The 19,535-nt window shown below is 45.4% G+C and overlaps 1 protein-coding gene across 3 annotated transcripts in view; it reads right to left on the bottom strand.

Moving 5' to 3' along the window:
- The window catches only part of LOC124034504 (cAMP-specific 3',5'-cyclic phosphodiesterase 4D-like), a 337,787-nt gene that overhangs the window by 117,483 nt on the left and 200,769 nt on the right, over positions 1-19,535 (bottom strand). The window contains exon 1 of one of the 3 annotated variants that reach the window (XM_046347784.1): positions 765-1,625. The exons of the other annotated variants lie outside the window; for them this stretch is intronic. Coding sequence (XP_046203740.1) covers positions 765-811 — 47 coding nt within the window. The 5' untranslated portion in view covers positions 812-1,625. Of the gene's footprint in view, positions 1-764; positions 1,626-19,535 lie in introns of those variants that run through there. 3 annotated transcript variants of the gene reach the window in all.

The following is a 19,535-nucleotide window of genomic DNA, read 5'->3' as shown; positions in this document are numbered from 1 at the left end:
AAGCAACCATAAGCAAAAGTCTGTCTGTCTGTCTTAAACTGTACTGTACCTGCTGCATGTTAATGCTGGTCAGGAAGTAAGCAGGAAGCAGGAAGCAGGAGGTATGGGTTGAGGTATGGGTCAATAACCTGACAGAGACTATTATGGTCCAAATATTGAGTCACTGTTATCTGACTAGCTCTAATAACAGACCATTTGAAGATGGGAAGCAGCAAGGCAACAGTGCATAGCAGTACATCATTTCATGGCTTTGAGAAAGCCACATCCCCAAAAGGAGTGTCTATTTAAATGGCTGATGAAAAGTGCAGAGGAGGAATCTAAAGCATGGAGCCACGGCTAGCAGGCTCTATGAGCCTCCACTGTCCTGTCTCCTGTTCTGGGATAAATAAAAGCTCTGAAAGCTTTACGGCTGGCTGCTGCTGCAGTTTATGTCTGATTTAGACTTATTTATGGATCAACTCAAGCATTTATTGTGGGAGAAAATGGCAGGAAATATGTGGCCCAATGAACAATACATCTCCCAGAGAAGGGTTTGTTGCTGAACTGGGCTGCCTGTCGGGAGTACTAACTGCCCTGGAACATAAATACAGTACACAGGAAAAACACAGGACACAGGAGAACATGCACAAAAACAAATGTTGACGGGGGGGGGGGTGGCTTAAGTTTAGATGGAAGAGAGCTGCTGAACTCACATCCACTACTGTTGCTGCCATCATGAACACACACAAGCACACAAACAGAAACACACATACACACACACTCACCATATCCATGAGTGTCTCCTGAAAGGGAAGTTGCTGAAGTGCATCATAGTCCTTTCCCGCACCCTGTGGCAGAGTCCAGGCTTCTTGGAACTGTGTACTGAATCTCTCCTCTAACCTTTAACACGATCTACACACACTGCCCTCCACGTGCTGCAACCACTTCCAAAACAACATCATGTCTGCATGCCCCTTACAGTGCTCTACACCATATTAATAATACTCATTCCATTGATGTGCCACCACGTGAACAAGTCATCATGTAGTCAGTAGATGGGATATGAAAAGGCTAAATACTGCAAGGCCACCCAAGCTTGGATAAACAAATGCAGTTTGGTGCATGCAAGCCTTCAGCGGTGTAAATGAGAGTCCTCAGAGCTGTGACCCAGGAGTCCACACAGGATCAGCTACTAGTTTCTCAGGCGGCTGCTCTTTTCTCCGAGGGATTCTTCCAGCGAGGACCTGGAAATCGCTGTCCCACATCCTCATGGTGAACGGGCTCAGGAATTCATCTATCCGGAAACCATTCCTTTTCCTGAAAGCCAGGGAAGACGGTTGGAGCAGGAGCAGTCAACACTGGCCTGACAGAGCATGTTACTCTCTCTCTGTCTCTCCCTATATCTCTATGTCCATCTTCCTCTCTCCTATTTCTATCTCTCTCTTCCTATCTCTCTCTTCCTCTCACCTATCTCTCTCTTCCTCTCTCCATCCTCCTCTCTTCCTCTCTCCATCCTCCTCTCTCCTATCTCTCTCTTCCTCTCCTATCTCTATGTCTATCTCTTCCTCTCTAGATTCTGCCTGTCCCCATTAGCTCCCGGGGAAGAAGGAATAAGGGGTAAAATAATTTGTGAAGCGCCGCGCTCTCATCGCGCTCTCATCCCTGCTCTCCCTCTCATCCCTGCTCTCCCACCCTCTCAAGCTCCCTCCCTCCCTCCCTCCCTCCCTTCCTTCCTTCCTTCCTTCCTTCCTTCCTTCCTTCCTTCCTTCCTTCCTTCCTTCCTTCCTTCCTTCCTTCCTTCCTTCCTTCCTTCCTTCCTTCCTAGTCAGTCTGAGGGATGTCCTGACCCTGTTAGGTGTGTGACTGCTCCTTCTGTGTACAGTGAGCTAAACCTATTGATCCTCTTAGTGCACACAGCTCAGCCTTCATTCAGTGGGAAGAGGAGGAGAGGAGGAGATGAGAGGAGAGGAGGGGAGGAGAGGAGGGAGGGAGGAGAGAAGCTTCCCAGTCCTCTAAGGCTTGATTTTGCTGACCTGCAGTCACAGATGTCTGTACAATGCAGACTGCAGACATCTGTGTTTGTGAGTGTGTAGGAAAATGTGTGTGCAAGTGTGCATGTGCACGTGTGTGAGTGTGTGTGTGTGTGTGATTGTGAGTGTGCAGCTTGTCAACTTGTGGCACTGCAGTGAGGTAAAAACCAAACACACATGCATACCGAATGCATGCACATAAACACACACACAGATTTTTTCTCAGAGATAGGCTAGTGTGGTGGTGACATCTGTCATTTCCCAAATGTACATATTACCATTAATGCTAAAACAAAAACTCTCTCACTCTGCCTCCCTCTTCTCCCTCTTTCTCTGTCCCTCAAACAACACCACTATCTTTCTCTAGCTCCTTCCTTCTCCATCTCTATCCAGTCTGGGGCTTCTCTGTGTTGGTTATTTTCTATCATTTCTTTTCTCTCTCTCACTATGGTTTCCCACTCTCTCTGTCTCTCCCCCACTTTCTCTCCCTCCTCTTCCCTTATCTCTCTCTTCCTCGCCTTCCTCTTCCCTACTCTCTCTCTTTCTCTCACTGTGCCAACACATCATTGAACCATGACCTTTCCGACTGCAGAACTAATGCTGGCGCATGTTTCTGTGTCTGTATGTGTCTAGGTTGGGGATGGGCAACTTTGATGGGAGTGGGGGCCACAAAAAACTCATCATGAAGTGCCGCAGTGATGCGTGGGTCTGCGTATCCACATCCATACCGACACATGCAATCAGTTTTATTGTTGCAGTTTTAGAGCAAGTTTGGAAAAATTCAATACATTTTGCCATTGGGCAGAGAGAAGATTTTGCTGTTTTATAATACATTCCATGCAACTCTACACATTCTGCCATGGGGCAGAGAGAAGATTTTGCTGTTTTATAATACATTTCATGCAACTCTACTCATTCTGCCATGGGGCAGAGAGAAGATTTTGCTGTTTTATAATACATTTCATGCAACTCTACTCATTCTGCCATGGGGCAGAGAGAAGATTTTGCTGTTTTATAATACATTTCATGCAACTCTACACATTCTGCCATGGGGCAGAGAGAAGATTTTGCTGTTTTATAATACATTTCATGCAACTCTACTCATTCTGCCATGGGGAAGAGATGAACATTTACCCTCTGAAATGTAGAGCTCTCCTGACAGTTATCCAACTCTGTATCTATACTCATTACAATACCACCACTAATCTCAAACGCTGATGAAAATGTTCTTACATATTCTGGAGTTTAGGTATTACAATTATCTGAAGTCAAAACAGGACACAATAATAGTAAAACAAGACAGTGTGTTCATCAATGAACATGTAACATACACTGAGTGTACAAAACACTAGGAACACCTGCTTTTTCCATGACAGACTGACCAGGTGAATCCAGGTGAAAGCTACGATCCCTTATTGATGTCACTTAAATCAGTGTAGATGAAAGGGGAGGAGACAGGTTAAAGAATAATTTTTAAGCCTTGAGACAATTGAGACGTGGATTGTGTGTGTGTTCCATTCAGAGGGTGAATGGGCAAGACAAAATATTTAAGTGCCTTTGAACGAGGTATGGTAGTAGGTGCCAGGTGCACTGGCTTGAGTGTGTCAAGAACTGCAATGCTGCTGGGTTTTCCACGCTCAACAGTTTCCCGTGTATATCAAGAACTGTCCACCATCCAAAGGACATCCAGCCAACTTGACACAACTGTGTGAAGCATTGGAGTCAACATGGGCCAGCATCCCTGTGGGACATTTTCGACAACTTGAGTCCATGCCCGACGAATTGAGACTGTTCTGAGGGTAAAGAGGGTGCAACTCAATATTAGGAAGGTTTTCCTAATGTCTGGTATACTCAGTGTATGTTGTACAATGCAGACGTGTGTGTGTGTGTGTGTGTGTGTGTGTGTGTGTGTGTGTGTGTGTGTGTGTGTGTGTGTGTGTGTGTGTGTGTGTGTGTGTGTGTGTGTGTGTGTGTGTGTGTGTGTGTGTGTGTGTGTGTGTGTGTGTGTGTGTGTGTGTGTGTGTGTAGGAAAATGTGTGTGCAAGTGTGCGCTTGCATGTGTGATGCTGGGTTGAGGTCAGCGTTAGCCCATTCTGAGTATGTGAGTGGGTGTGTGTATGTGAGCATTAAAACTATCATCCTGGCTCTGAGCCAATTGCTGCGGTCTGAAAAACAGGATTCAGTCCTGCCTCTTACACACATCCTGCCCAACACACACGTCAGCAGTCTCTCAACTCCTGCCAGGAGTCAAAACGCCGCTTGCCCTCCACAAACCCTCTCTATCAACCACCCGTCAGTGAGAGAGGAAGGAGTGGAAGGGTGGAGAGGAGAAGGTATGGGGTTCATTTGGGTGGTAACCAAGTAGAGGAATTCCTTTCCTTTGACTAGGGTGAAATAATACATAGTTTACTGTGTATACTGTAATCTTCTTTTTATCAACGCACGCTAGTGATGGGCAGGTTGACTCATAACCCGCAATCCCAGCGGTTATATCTCCAGGGCGGGTAGGTTTAGGGTCATGAAATATTTTGTGGATGAATGGCGGGCGGGATAAAACATTTAAATACGTAAAAAATACATACATGTATAATTCTTGTGCAATTCATATCTATAGGCTACATTGAGGTTTTTCTTTCATTATTTTTTCTATCTGGCCCATGTTTTAGGGCCTAACAGTACTCACCAAATACACGCCAATTGCCAAATGCTTTTGGGAACTTGAGCAGAATATGTTAACGTCGATCCATTGAGGCAAAAAGCCACGTCGTAGTTTAATTCAATAAGAGAAAAGCTGCGAAATGGAGGTCAGAAAAAAATAGGAGGGTCAGAACAGTAACCTGATGTTTAGGAAATATTTGGTGAAGTGATAAAAGAGGATGATAGCAGTGATAGCAGGATGATAGCGGATGTGTTACAGTGTGTATGATGATTGTGAGGCACTCCGCATTGCATTGTGCATAAGAACAGCCCTTAGCCATGGTATATTGGCCCATATACCACACCTCCTCAGGCCTTATTTTAATTCTAGTGCAACAAGTAATGAAGAAGAATGCATGTATCTAAACTACCTGCCCTCCAGGACACCTACACCACCCGGTGTCACAGGAAGGCCAAAAGGATCATCAAGGACAACAACCACCCGAGCCACTGCCTGTTCACCCCGCTATCATCCAGAAGGCGAGGTCAGTACATGTGCATCAAACCAGGGACCGAGAGACTGCAAAACAGCTTCTATCTCAAGGCCATCAGACTGTTAAACAGCCACTACTAACATTGAGTGGCTGCTGACAACATACTGACTCAACTCCAGCCACTTTAATCATGGAAATTGATGGAAATTGGTGTAAAAATATCACTAGCCACTTTAAACAATGCCACTTAATATTTGTTAGATATTACCGCATGGTCGTATCTAGAAGCACAAGCATATCGCTACACTCCCATTAACATCTGCTAACCATGTGTATGTGACAAATAAGATTTGATTTGACAAGTTGACCAACAAATAGCCTAACAAAATGTTGGAAATTATAGGCAGAAACATAAGCCTACCTTCAAAATCATTCTGCCATCTCTGACTGTACAGCCTTTTTTTCTATATTTGCAGGTTAGGGTTGGGTGCGGACCTCAGATTTTCACTTTATCACATATAGTCGGATGGTTACGGATGGGTTATTAGCAGTTGTGTGCGGGTGCGGGTGAACAAGCAGCTGACCTGTACATTACTAACACACACACACACATGCCATCATCCAAAGAGACCCTATCTCATCTAGCATCTCTGTGTCTGTCTGTCTGTGGTTTTGTTTCATAACGATGGTCCCAGTGTTCGGGCTGTTCCTCCTGAACACTGGTAAGCTGTCACAAGCAATCCTGCAGCCTGCCACACTACAGACAGACAGGGGAGATAGGGAAAGGCCACAGTGGTGGGTACCGAGACAAAGAGAGAGAGAGAGAGAGAGGGAGGGGGTGAGAGACAGAGAGAGAGACAGAGAGAAGGATGGCGGTGTGTGTGTATTTAAAAAAAAATGTTAACCTTTCTTTAACTAGGCAAGTCAGTTAAGAACAACTTCTTATTTTCAATTACGGCCTAGGAACAGTGGGTTAACTGCCTGTTCAGGGGCAGAACGACAGATTTGTACCTTGTCAGCTCTGGGATTTGAACTTGCAACCTTCCAGTTACTAGTCCAACGCTCCAACCACGAGGCTACCCTGCCGCCCCACTAGGCTACCCTGCCGCCCCACTAGGCTACCCTGCCGCCCCACTAGGCTACCCTGCCGCCCCACTAGGCTACCCTGCCGCCCCACTAGGCTACCCTGCCGCCCCACTAGGCTACCCTGCCGCCCCACTAGGCTACCCTGCCGCCCCACTAGGCTACCCTGCCGCCCCACTAGGCTACCCTGCCGCCCCAGGGGGAAGGGGTAGAAAAGAGAAAGGAGATTGGAGAGACGGGAAAGGTCACAGTGGGTAAACATAGCTGCACTAAAAATCATAGCGAGATGGGGAAGAGGGGGTGCAACTCAATATTAGGAAAGTGTTCCTAATGTTATATACAATCGTGGCCAAAAGTTGAGAAAAACACAAATATAAATTTTCACAAAGTTTGCTGCTTCAGTGTCTTTAGATATTTTTATCAGATGTTACTATGGAATACTAAAGTATAAATACAAGCATTTCATAACTATCAAAGACTTTTATTGACAATTACATGAAGTTGATGCAAAGAGTCAATATTTGCAGTGTTGGGGTGTCTTTCAAGACCTCTGAAATCCGCCCTGGCATGCTGTCAATTAACTTCTGATCCACATCCTGACTGATGGCAGCCCATTCTTGCATAATCAATGCTTGGAGTTTGTCAGAATTTGTGGGTTTTTGTTTGTCCATTCGCCTCTTGAGGACTGACTACAAGTTCTCAATGGGATTAAGGTCTGGGGAGTTTCCTGCCCATAGACCCAAAAAATCGATGTTTTGTTCCCCGAGTCACTTAGTTATCACTTTTGCCTTATGGTAAGGTGGTCCATCATGCTGGAAAAGGCATTGTTCATCACCAAACGGTTCCTGGATGTCAGGATTTGGCCAGGGTTGTTCCGGTTTTTGGTCACTAGATGCCCCCATTGTGCCTTTTGACCTTTTGTTTTCCCTTGATCCCCATTATTATTTGCACCTGTGCCTCGTTTCCCCTGATTGTATTTAAACCCTTTGTTTTCCTCAGTTCTTTGCTCTGTGTTTGTATGTTAGCACCCAGCCCTAGTACTCTGTGAACTCTTGTTGATCCCGGTGGACTCTCTTGTGGAATTCTGTTTTTTGTTCTTGTTTGTTTGTTTTTGAGTATCTTTTGAGGCTTTTTCTGCTATACCTTCCACCTTGTGGATTTACCTTTTTGTCTTGGAGGATTACCTTTGTTCTTGTGGAATTCCTTTTGAGGTTGTGGAGTTACATGTTTTCCTGAAGAACTTCACTTTTACTTCATTAAATACACTGTCTCAAGTACTGCTGTGTCTGCCTCATCTTCTGTGTTCTGCCGACTATTCATGGCTCTGTTGGGTTCTGCCGACTATAAGTGACTGTTTCTCACTCCGGAGACCCGGGTTCGTAACTGGGTCCTGACACTGGATGTTTGGGAGATGTTGCTCTCGGAGAATGTGTTGGTACCATTCTTAATTCATGACTGTGTTCTTAGGCAAAATTGTGAGTGAGCCCACTCCCTTGGCTGAGAAGCAACCCCACACATGAATGGTCTCAGGATGCTTTATTGTTGTCATGATACAGGACTGATGGTAGCGCTCACCTTGTCTTCTCTGGACAAGTTTCTTTTAAACCTTTTGCAGAATATCAGTCTGTCCCTGATGTTTTTCCTGGAGAGAAGTGGCTTATTTGCTGCCCTTCTTGACACCAAGCCATCCTCCAAAAGTCTTCGCCTCACTGCGTGCAGATGCACTCACACCTGCCTGCTGCCATTCCTGAGCAAGCTCTGTACTGGTGGTGCCCCGATCCCGCAGCTGAATCAACTTTAGGAGACGGTCCTGGCGCTTGCTGGACTCTTTTGGGCGCCCTGAAGCCTTCACAACAGTTGAACCGCTCTCCTTGAAGTTCTTGATGATCCGATAAATGGTTGATTTAGGTGCAATCTTACTGGCAGCAATATCCTTGCATGTGAAGCCCTTTTTGTGCAAAGCAATGATGACGGCACGTGTGTCCTTGGAGTTAACCATGATTAACAGAGGAAGAACAATGATTCCAAGCACCACTCTCCTTTTGAAGCTTCCAGTCTGTTATTCGAACTCAATCAGCATGACAGAGTGATCTCCAGCCTTGTCCTCGTCAACACTCACACCTGTGTTAACTAGAGAATCACTGACATGATGTCAGCTGGTCCTTTTGTGGCAGGGCTGAAATGCAGTGGAAATGTTTTCTCGAGATTGAGTTCATTTGCATGGCAAAGAGGGACTTTGCAATTAATTGCAATTCATATGATCACTCTTCATAACATTCTGGAGTATATGCAAATTGCAATCATACAAACTGAGGCAGCAGACTTTGTGAAATTAATATTTGTGTCATTCTCAAAACTTTTGGCCACGACCGTACACTCAGTGTATGTCAGCTGCAGAGAGACAAGAGCGAGCCATAATAAAAATGAGTGTTGATCAGTCATGAAAATAAAAATTCTGAAAACTTGTTGGCTCACTATTAAAAAAGAAGATGGAGAACCAGCTATAGGATGAAAAGTACCAGCGTTTTGGCACAGGTACAGCCGACTAGCGCTAGCTAATGTTACCTAGGATTTTTTTTAAATAAATAAATATAGTACATATATATATTTTACAAATCGACACTTGGAGTTAAAGTATCAATATAATATCGACCTAAGTAATATTGCGATATGTAACTGTATTGATTTCCCACACATTACTTCTGTTAACATCACAAAACATTATGGATTCCTATGCTTGGAGTGGAAATGGAGGCCAGGATTTTATAGTCCTTGGATTTGGATATCGATTTCATGTGTGCTGACATTTATCTCCAGATCAATAGCTGAGAGAACAGTGGAGAACAACCTCCAATATGTCTACTTAGAAAACAATAGAATGCCATTTCAATTACATAGGTAATGAGATAGTGAGTCTCTAGGTGCTTTTTTGTCATTTAATCACAGAAATATGCCTTCCATCTCACTGCTCAGTTCTCAGTCGCAAATAGGTGGTGTTGGCTTATTGACAGAAATTAGTGTCTGGTAGTCTGCCAAATCTAGGGTGCATTATGTCCACAAAGGGGATGCCGCTGTAAAATTTGAGGCATTATCAGGTTCTTGTCAAATTGTGAATAAGAGACTACTGAAGTGAGTGCAGCCTGCGCTGTACACACTCATTATGCAGCCTTACAATGTACTAAAAATCAAAACATATAGCCCATCTTTTGTAGAACAACTAAGTACATGAATAACTCTAAATTAAGTATATAGGAGTACCTATTCCTTTTGTTAACCACTCAACACAGAATAGCTGCATGCGCTCACTCCCTCAAATCGTTTGGAGAAAATATCCTTTCTATTTTATTCAGCTTGGTTCAATTGTATTCTTCATACTATTAAATCATATAAAATAATGCCACGGAATTAAAAGCAAATCTTGTCTGCTAAATGAACTAGTGTAGCCCACAGCCATTTGCCATAGTCACATCAGGATCTAACATAAGGACAACTCAGAATATCAGAGTATGCTATTATTTTCTTTTGAAATAGACTACATTTTCTTCATATCACACTTCTTTATACCTGTCTAAAATAAGTAATGCATTTATTGTGAAGGTGTAGGCTATATTACATGGAATTATTAGACTTTTTAAAATGGCTTGTAGTCTATGTGTGGAAGCCAGGAGATGCTAAATGTGTTTATGTTAATTAACCAACAGTTATTTGCTTGACAATCACCGGCCTATGAAATTTCATGACCGCCACAGCCCTGGCAGGCTGCCAAATCTATCAAAGTATTCTTCATCTCAAATTCATATGGAAATACAACAGAAATGTTAACAGTTGAGTGAAGAGTGAAGGACCCTCTATTCTCAGTACATCAGGCCCTAGAGAGAGGGTGAGATGTAGGTGGGCTATCTCGGCAAGCTGTCCGTCAAACGGGTAGCCGTGGAAATGCCAAGGCCCCCGCTTGCCCTCCTTGTCATTCATAGCCTGTGATGAGATGGCATTTCACTAAAGGTTAACTCATTTTCCCATCAAATTATACATTGGTAATTAGATACACAAAACCTAATGTGGGGGTTGGTAGCATTAAGCGCTGGTTGGAGAAATAATGTGTTTGAGCATCTCAATACTAAAATGTTGCATTAGGTGCAGATCAACAAGAAGCCTATTCCACTGTTCTTCTCTTGTAAATCCCTCCCTGTCTGTGAAACCGTTAGGAAGACAATGTTCACATTTGAATGGGATATGTCCATTTTAGCACCAAAAATAATAAAAGGTCACTCACACGTGAATCATTTTAATAGCACACCATGCCATCCCAATGACCCCATAGATCCTCAACATTCAGGCCTTGCCTTTAATTCAGCTGGCTAACAAGATTGGCTACATATTGAAGTATGCTTTACATAGATTCACTGACTTTAGCAAATGATATGAGATGGATGCTGCTTCAGTGGCTAAAAAACAGTAATATGATGTGATCACCAGGCACCATGCTGCAGAGTATCTGGTTTGAGGTACTTTGGCTGTTGTTGATGCTATTATCTGTTTCTATGTTTTAATAACTGCCTCTCCCTGGAGCAGGTATAGATGGGAAGCTGTTTAAATATCAATGGGCCATGACTGCAGGCAATTCTCACTACAGTACCACCAGCTGCAGCTAACTAACATGCCTCTTTGTAAGACTTACCCCCCCCTCTTACTCAGAGGACCAGTTTTAAGTGTGAGCCAATCTGAATCTCTATCACAGTTGGGGTGACAGAGGGCACATTGTTTATTATGCAGTGTCAGGGCACTCCACCCTTACTACATCCCTGACTACAGCCAGCTAGGAGCCTACTCCACCCTTACTACATCCCTGACTACAGCCAGCTAGGAGCCTACTCCACCCTTACTACATCATTGTTTATTATTCAGGGCACTCCACCCTTATCCCTGACTACAGCCAGCTAGGAGCCTACTCCGCCCTTACTACATCCCTGACTACAGCCAGCTAGGAGCCTACTCCACCCTTACTACATCCCTGACTACAGCCAGCTAGGAGCCTACTCCACCCTTACTACATCCCTGACTACAGCCAGCTAGGAGCCTACTCCACCCTTACTACATCCCTGACTACAGCCAGCTAGGAGCCTACTCCACCCTTACTACATCCCTGACTACAGCGAGCTAGGAGCCTACTCCACCCTTACTACATCCCTGACTACAGCCAGCTAGGAGCCTACTCCGCCCTTACTACATCCCTGACTACAGCCAGCTAGGAGCCTACTCCGCCCTTACTACATCCCTGACTACAGCGAGCTTACTCCACCCTTACTACATCCCTGACTACAGCCAGCTAGGAGCCTACTCCACCCTTACTACATCCCTGACTACAGCCAGCTAGGAGCCTACTCCACCCTTACTACATCCCTGACTACAGCCAGCTAGGAGCCTACTCCACCCTTACTACATCCCTGACTACAGCCAGCTAGGAGCCTACTCCACCCTTACTACATCCCTGACTACAGCCAGCTAGGAGCCTACTCCATCTGGCTTCCAGCCCATCACCCCTCACTCTCTGTCCTATGACCAGACAAGCCCCCTCCACCTCCACGCACACCCCATCACTGGATGTCAGGCTAATGCCATTTTACTAACCCCACTAGCCAGCTCCAGCTGACTGTCCGAGCACCCTCGACTCCACCCCTGGTCATCGTGCCTTGATTCGTTAATCCCGTCCAGAAATATCATTTGTCCTGCATTGCACCAGTGTTATGTCATTATGGCAGCTCTGCCTGATGCTGGTCTGCTTCTCCCAGTGCTTCTCTCAGTTTGGAAATGAATCACTGATCACACTGCTCTGGATCGCCACACTCATCTACAGTATCTGGGTGTTATTAGTACTGCCTCAGAGTGCTGCAATGATCTCCAATGACCTCCAGGATATGGTAATAATCAAAGGATAAAGTTGGCCCGAAGCACAGATCTACTATATCAGCTGACCCTCCGGAAATCCTAACCTTAACAAGACAAACAAGCCAAGCTGAGCTTCAGTGAGCTTCAGTGTCTATGGTCAATTTCAATTTCCTTCATATCAAATGCTATGGCAATGTTAAAGTAAATTGATATCATACTTAGTGTTTGCTATGATAAACTCATATGATAAATTATAGAATACAATTGTATTTTGCAAAATCATCAGTGATTGACAATGGTGCTGTGAGAGATGTGGGTAACCTGCCTAGCAACAGGGGAGCTGACCAGACCTCTCCCTCCATCTATAACTGTGTGTCCTGTCCTTCCAGGGAAGAGCAGAGTGGAGCAGGAGGAAATATGATCCAGTCATTTAGAACTGGTTCAAGCTCTTTGTTAGAGAACAATTAACTGAGATGAATTAAATAATCAACACCTCATGTCGGAGAACCATTTGCATAATGGCAATTCATTGAACAACACGTTTCTCATATAACACATTTCTCTCGAATTCCATTACGGAGCATCAATTATGAAAACAGCTAAGTGTAAGAGGAACTTGGGCAACATTAAACTGTAAAAGCAATTACAAGCTAGGTGGAGGCAGCCAGGCCATAACATTACCCAAAAGGCTCTGTCTATGAGATGATATGTCTGATAGCTCAGGGACACGACTAGGTTAGTATGATCTAATGTAATATTGAATTATTTTGTTTTGATGACAAAACTAAGGCTTTACAGTATATGGCAGTAACATTATTTTACAGGATTTACAGATAAGTAACATATGTAGTTATTTTGTAGTTATTTATAAACGTGATAAGAATCAATTGTATTATTAGAAGAGGAGTTGACTGTAATACTAAAATAACTGGTTAAGGTTTTGAACCCCCCATGCTACTGTCCTCTACCCTGAGTAACAGTGACAGAGCCCAAAGGAGAGGACTTGGGCCACTGTGTCTGCTCCTGCCAAAGCCCAGATGACATTTAAAAGTCAAGGGTTCACCACAGCTTCTCCTGCCTCAAGTCATTCCCACCTATACCTTACCGCCAGTGAGTGGAAGGTTTTGAGTGAAAACCCCCACTGGGAGATGATATCTAGGACAGAGACACACAGCTTAGGGACAGATAATATACAGTGGAGCAAAAAAGTATTTAGTCAGCCACCAATTGTGCAAGTTCTCCCACTTAAAAAGATGAGAGAGGCCTGTAATTCTCATCATAGGTACACTTCAACTATGACAGACAAAATGAGGAAAGAAAATCCAGAAAATCACATTGTAGGATTTTTAATGAATTTATTTGCAAATTATGGCCAAACAGTTCTATTTTTGTTTCAACAGACCAGAGGACATTTAACCAAAAAGTACGATCTTTGTCCCCATGTGCAGTTGCAAACCGTAGTCTGGCTTTTTTATGGTGGTTTTGGAGCAGTGGCTTCTTCCTTGCTGAGTGGCCATTCAGGTTATGGCGATATAGAACTTGTCTTACTGTGGATATAGATACCTTTGTACCTGCTTCCTCCAGCATCTTCACAAGGTCCTTTGCTGTTGTTCTGGGATTGATTTGCACTTTTTGCAGCAAAGTACATTCATCTCTAGGAGACAGAACGCGTCTCCTTCCTGAGCGGTATGACGGCTGTGTGGTCCCATGGTGTTTATACTTGCGTACTATTGTTTGTATGGAAGAACGTGGTACCTTCAGGCATTTGGAAATTTCTCCCAAGGATGAACCAGACTTGTGGAGGTCTACAATATCTATTCTGAGGTCTTGGCTGATTTCTTTTGATCTTCCCATGATGTCAAGCAAAGAGGGACTGAGTTTGAAGTTAGGCCTTGAAATACATCCACATGTACACCTTCAATTGACTCAAATGATGTCAGTTAGACTATCAGAAGCTTCTAAAGCCATGACATAATTTTCTGGAATTTTCCAAGCTGTAAAAGGCATAGTGAACTTAGTGTATGTAAACTTCTGACCCACTGGGATAATCTATCTGTAAACAATTGTTGGAAAAATTACTTGTGTCATGCACAAAGCAGATGTCCTAACCAACTTACCAAAACTATAGTTTGTTAACAATAAATGTGTGGAGTGGTTGAAAAACAAGTTTTAATGACTCCAACCTAAGTGTATTTAAACTTCTGACATCAACTGTAAATTTGGGGAGCTTCCCCCATTCTTCTCTGCAGAACCTCTCAAGCTCTGTCAGGTTGGATGGAGAGCGTCGCTTCACAGCCATGTTCAGGTCTCTTCAGAGATGTTTGATTGCGTTCAAGTCCTGGCTCTGGCTGGTCCACTCCTGCTTTGTATTGGCTGTGTGCTTAGGGTTGTTGTCCTGTTGGAAGGTGAACCTTCACTCCAGTCTTAGGTCCTGAGTGCTCTGGAGCATGTTTTCATCAAGGATCTCTCTGTACTTTGCTCTGTTAATCTTTGCCTCGATCCTGACTCATCTCCCAGTCCCTGCCGCTGAAAAATATCCCCACAGCATGATGCTGCCACCACCATGCTTCACAGTAGGGATGGTGCCAGGTTTCCTCCAAACGTGAGGATTGGCATTCAGGCCGAAGAGTTCAATCTTTGTTTCATCAGACCAGAGAATCTTGTTTCTCATAGTCTGAGAGTCTTTAGGTGCCTTTTGGCAAACTCCAAGCGGGCTGTCATGTGCCTTTTACTGAGGAGTGGCATCTGCCTGGTCACTCTACTATAAAGGCCTGATTGGTAGAGTGCTACAGAGATGGTTGTCCTTCTGGAAGGTTCTCCCCATCTCCACAGAGGAATTCTGGCGCTCTATCAGAGTGACCATAGGGTTCTTGGTCACCTCCCTGGTGGTTCCAAACTTCTTCCATTTCAGAATGATGGAGGCGGGCCTCCTGAGTGGCGCAGTGGTCTAAGGCATTGTATCGCAGTGCTAGCTGTGCCACTAGAGATCCTGGCTCGAGTCCAGGCTCTGACGCAGCCTGCCGCGAACGGGAGACCCATGGGGCAGCGCACAATTGGCCCAGCATCGTCCTGGTTAGGGGAAGGTTTGGTCAAGACTGTAACTATCAATTGGTTACCACGAAATTGGGGAGAATAATACATTTTTTTTCAAATAAAAAATAAAAGAATGATGGAGGCCACTGCGTCCTTGGGGACCTTCAATGCAGCAGAAATGTTTGAGTACCCTTCCCCAGATAGATTTCTCGACAGAATCCTGTCTTGGAGCTCTACAGACAATTCCTTCGACCTCATGGCTTGGTTTTTGCCCTGACATGCATGCACTGTCAACTGTGGAATCTTATATAGACAGGTGTGTGCTTTTCCAAATCATGTCCAATCATTTTAATTTACCACAGCTGGACACCAATCCAGTTGGATGATTAATGGAAACAGGATGTACCTGATCTCAATTTCGAGTCTCATAGCAAAGGGTCTGAATACTTATGTAAATGAGGTATTTCAGTTTGATTTATTTTTACATTTTCAAACATTTCTAAAACCTGTTTTCTCTTTATCATTATGGTGTAATGAGAGTAGATTGATAAGGAAAAATATTAATTTAATCCATTTTAGAATAAGGCTGTAATGAAACAAAATTTGGAAAAAGTCAAGGGTTCTGAAAACCTTCCGAAGGCACTGTACATGTATGACCCTGACTCTACAGTCAGGTCCCCATCACTTCAAGTTGTTTTTCAAAGGGAGGAAGAGAAGAATGACAGACACATATGTAGCTGGGGCTTATAACGTGGGAATTAGTGGAGGGGAGAAATAGAATAAAAGTGTTATTACAGATGTGATGAGACAGGAGGGTGAAGAGAGGAGAGAGGACAGGAGAAAGAGGAGGAATTACAGACCATTCAAATAAATGTTTTATAAGCTGAAGTGCTAGAATGGCTGAAGGAAGTGGATGTTTTAAAGACCTGCAAGGGTTCTCTGAAAGCCAGGGTCGAGGTTTGTGCGGCGGATGAAAAGGCTACATCTTGGGTTGGTTGAATGAACAAGGCTTCATTCAATGAACTGAATTTGACCTTTCCTATATTCACACTATGAAGGACTGCAGGAAGTGGTGTTTTAAGAGCAAGGTCAGCCTGCAAGGATCCTGTAAAAGCTCTAAGAGCAATTGTGGAGAAGTAAGGGTGTGAGGAAGCAAGACTAGGAATATTATGAGAGAACAAACATACAGGAAGTGAACAGAATGTTACCTTAGCTAATGGTATATATTCACATTGAATTGAACAGTGCATTACTAACAGGCACAGACAGTCTTGGGAAACGGTGAGTTTCCCATCCCGTCATGTTTAGAGGTCAACCCTAATCATTTCAATGGTATGGCATCCTACTTCAGTGCTCCCTCTACTTCGCCCATCAGATGGGAGCCCCCACCATCGAGAGGTTGCCACTGTTATTTCCCTGCTGACCTGACGGGTGTTGGAGTGGGCTATGGCTGTCTGGGAGAGAGGAGAGGAGGAGCTGGGTTCCTACGAGGAGTTCAGGGCTTTGTTCAGAGGAGTATTTGATCATCCACCGGAGGGCAGAGAGGGGGGTGAGCATCTACTCCAACTACGGAAGGATGGCCAGACAGCTGCGAAGTACACCCTCACTTTCCGGACAGTGGCAGCATCCAGTGGATGGAATGAGCTGGTGCACCGCACCCTATTCAGAAGAGGACTGTGCAAAGAGGTCCAGACAGAGTTGGTATACCGAGACAACCCCTCTCCTTGAACACACTCATCGCCATGGCCATCCGTATGGAGAAACGTCTTCGAGAGTGTTGGCACCCACATCGCCTCTCTCCCTCCTTCATTGACTGTCAGAGCCTGAACCCGTGGAGGATGGGGCCAAATGCCTTCCCGCGGCTGAGCAACGCCGTCAGAGACAGCTGGGGCTCTGTCCCTATTGTGGTCAAGAGGGGCACCAGCTTCAACGGTATCCGGTACGTTCCAACCCGGGGTCCACGAGAGCAGAGGAACGGCCCCGTGGTCACCCGTCTCCTGGTTTAGGCGTGAGCATTCCATTATCACTTTCCGCCAAACCATTTTTTTGTATCGATTTCACTAGCTGGCTGTCCCTCATGTATTGTTTCTACAGCTCTAGTGGTTTCCAGTGCCGTAGGGAATTTTATTGACCAGACCCTTGCTTCCTCCCTGAACATCACCTCATACCCCTCTCCTCTCCATTTCCGGTTGAAGCGCTGGATAATCAACCACTGGAATCCGGGACTATCACAACACCACTCACCCTCACTGTGGAATCCATACATCAAGAAAGCCTTCCCTTCCTCATCATCAGTGCACCCGTACAGTAGATCATCCTCTGCCTCCCTTGGCTCCAACGCCATAAACCCACCATCTCATGGTCGAGGATGACAATCACGGACTGGGCGCCCGAATGCCAGAGGACCTGCTTTCCCTTCCTCTGTGGTTCAACAGTTGAGAGTCCTGTGGTTGCCCTTCAGCCCAACATCCTGGAGGTGTAACAAGATCCGCGGGAGGCTTTTTCCAAGACCCGTGCCACCTGTCTCCCTCCTCATCACCCCTGGGACTATGCCATCGACCTGCTTGCAGGCTCTGCGCCTCCGCTTAGCCACATCTACCCTCTGTTGGTGGTTGAAACCAAGGCTATGGAGGAGTACATCAATGAGGCACTCCAACAAGGTTTCATCTGCATGACCACCTCCTCTGTGTCGGCAGGCTTCTTCTTCGTGGCAAAGAAGGATGGAGGGTTACATCGTGCATTGATTACATCACCACTAAATACCGTTACCCTCTCCCGTTGGTGCCAGCAGTGATCTTTACCAAATTGGACCTGCGGAGTACCTACAATCTTATCCTCATCCGGGAGGGGGATGAATGGAAAACAGTCTGGTAACTACAAGTAATTAGTGATGCCTTATGGATTAGCCAATGCTCAGTCAGTGTTCCAAGCATTCGTTAACGAGGTGATCCCGGGACATGCTCGGACGCCAGGTATATTGTGTATATCGACAACGTCCTGGTCTACTCGGCTACCTTGGATGATCACATCGCTCACGTTCCGAGTAGTCCTGGAACGCCTCTTGGCTAACCACCTATATGGCAAAGCGGAGAAGTGCCAATTCCATCAGGAGGCTGTCGCCTTTCTGGGTTACCAGATAGGCCTGCAAGGAGGGATGATGAACAGTAAGAATGTAGATGCTGTCAGATCATGGCCAGTCCCAACCGCCATAAAGGTGTAACAATGGTTTTTGGGGTTTGCCAACTTCTGCTGCCGTTTCATCAAGAACTTTAGCTCTATTGCCTGTCCTCTCACCTCTCTCCTCAAGGTGAGAGGACCTCGTAAATTGAGGTGGAGTCCTACAGCCGATAAAGCCTTCCAACCACTGGAGGGACGTTTCACCTCCACCCTGTTTCTCAAACACCCAAATCCTACACTGCCCTTCGTGGTGGCGGTGGATGCTTCATAAGTGGGTGTGGGGGTTTTCCTGTCCCAACGACAAGGTAATCTACAGAAATGGTATGCATATTACGCAAAGAAACTGTCTCCTGTGGAGTGATCGGGAGCACATGGTTGTGAAGTTGGCATTAGAGGAGTGGAGACACTGGCTGGAGGGCACCAATAACTCATTTCTCATCCTTACCAACTATCGGTACCTGGAGTAAATTCAGAACCCGAGCCAAGCAAGATGGTAGTCTTTTTCACTAGATTCGACTTCACTGTGACATATCGCCCAGGTTGAAAGAACACCAAAGCTGATGCCCTGTCCCGGCTCAACGATTCGGGAGAGGTTCCTGCCCTGAGTGCACCCATAATTCCACCCGCTCAAGTCGTAGCCCCCGTGGTGACGCGCACCCGCTACCTGTTCTCCTGAGCACATCTACATTATAATGGAGATAAGGGATCGGCTGCTGACCTAGGCGCACACACCTGTCGTTGCTGGGCACCCAGGTATCACCCGCACTATTCAATCTATCTCCAGACAGTACTGGTGGCCCACCTTGACGCAGAACGTCACTTGCTACGTCAACTACTGTTCCATATGTGCCCAAACTAAGTCTCCCCGGCACGCTCCAGCAGGGAAACTCCTTCCCTTTCCTGTGCCTCAGCATCCCTGGTCTCATCTGCCCATTGATTTTGTCACTGATCTCCCTCATCTGATGGTTTCAGCACCATTTTTATGGTTGTGGACAGATTCTCTAAATCCTGCTGTTTTATCCCTCTTTCTGGTCTCCCTACTGATCTCCAGGTCATTGAGGGACTGTTCCAGCTTCCGGCACTATGGCCTTCCGGAGGATATCGTCTACTACCGTGGCCCCCATTCACGTCACGGTTATGGAAAGCATTCATAGAGAAGCTGGGGGTCCCCGTCAGCCTAACTTCTGGGTACCGGCCTCAGTCTAACAGGCAGGTG

The sequence above is a fragment of the Oncorhynchus gorbuscha genome, linkage group LG04, assembly GCF_021184085.1.
Source record: "Oncorhynchus gorbuscha isolate QuinsamMale2020 ecotype Even-year linkage group LG04, OgorEven_v1.0, whole genome shotgun sequence".
NCBI classification, from domain to species: Eukaryota; Metazoa; Chordata; class Actinopteri; order Salmoniformes; family Salmonidae; genus Oncorhynchus; species Oncorhynchus gorbuscha.
The sequence above is the reverse complement of the archived record's forward strand: the minus strand, read 5'-3'. Positions and strand labels throughout refer to the sequence as shown.